The sequence below is a fragment of the Monoraphidium neglectum genome (assembly GCF_000611645.1).
Source record: "Monoraphidium neglectum strain SAG 48.87 unplaced genomic scaffold scaffold01087, whole genome shotgun sequence".
NCBI lineage: Eukaryota > Viridiplantae > Chlorophyta > Chlorophyceae > Sphaeropleales > Selenastraceae > Monoraphidium > Monoraphidium neglectum.
Window position 1 is genome coordinate 17,525 of NW_014012541.1, and position 729 is coordinate 18,253.

The following is a 729-nucleotide window of genomic DNA, read 5'->3' on the forward strand; positions in this document are numbered from 1 at the left end:
CGTACGTACCATACCCATCCCACCCACCCCACGCACCTGACCCTGCCGCGGGCCCCGGGCCGCAGCGCCGTCACCAGCGCCTCCAGGGGGGCCACCACGGCCCCAGTGCCCAGCTCAAAGCTCAGGCCCTGGAAGCTGGCCAGGCCCGTCTGCTCAACCACGTATCCATCACCGCCGCCGTCGCCGCCGCCGTCGCCGCCGCCGCCGCCGCCGCCGCCGTCGAACTCCGACTTTGGCCCGGTCGCCACGGCTGCGTTGCTGCTCTCTGGTGCCGTGCCCGCGGCGCTCGCAGCGGGCGCAGCGGGCGCGGCCGCGGCGGCGGTGGGCGGCTGCTGCCCTGAGGGCGGCGGCGCCGCGCCGCTCGGGAGTGCAACGGTCAGATCAATCTTGGCGACCAGGCCCGCCTCGCCAAGGCGGCCGTCTATGGGGCCAGGGTGCAGGACTTCAATTTCCCACGGCGATGCTTCAGCGGCAAAGACGGCGGCGGGTGCCCTGGGTGCTCCAGCGGCGGCAGGCGCAGGCGGGGGCCTGCTGGCTTCGGCCGCGGCGGCGAGCGTCGCCGCGGCCGCGGCGACGCCGCGGCCGAGGCTGGCCTCCTGCCCCTCACCCTCCACCGCCATGATCACGGGTGACCCTGATGGGACCGCAGCATCCGCCCCGCCCCCGCTGATGACGTCATCATGCTCGCCCAACCCGAGGGCCACCGCCGAGCCGCCGCCCGCGCCGGCG

General features: G+C 76.1%; 1 protein-coding gene across 1 annotated transcript in view; it reads right to left on the reverse strand.

The window, feature by feature from the left end:
* MNEG_6607 (hypothetical protein) overlaps positions 1–620 on the reverse strand; it is a gene marked incomplete at both ends in the record, with an annotated part of 4,329 nt that extends 3,709 nt beyond the window's left edge. The window contains one exon of the mRNA XM_014044923.1: positions 37–620. Coding sequence (XP_013900377.1) covers positions 37–620 — 584 coding nt within the window. The remainder of the gene's footprint in view (positions 1–36) is intronic.
* Positions 621–729: the final 109 nt, after the last annotated feature.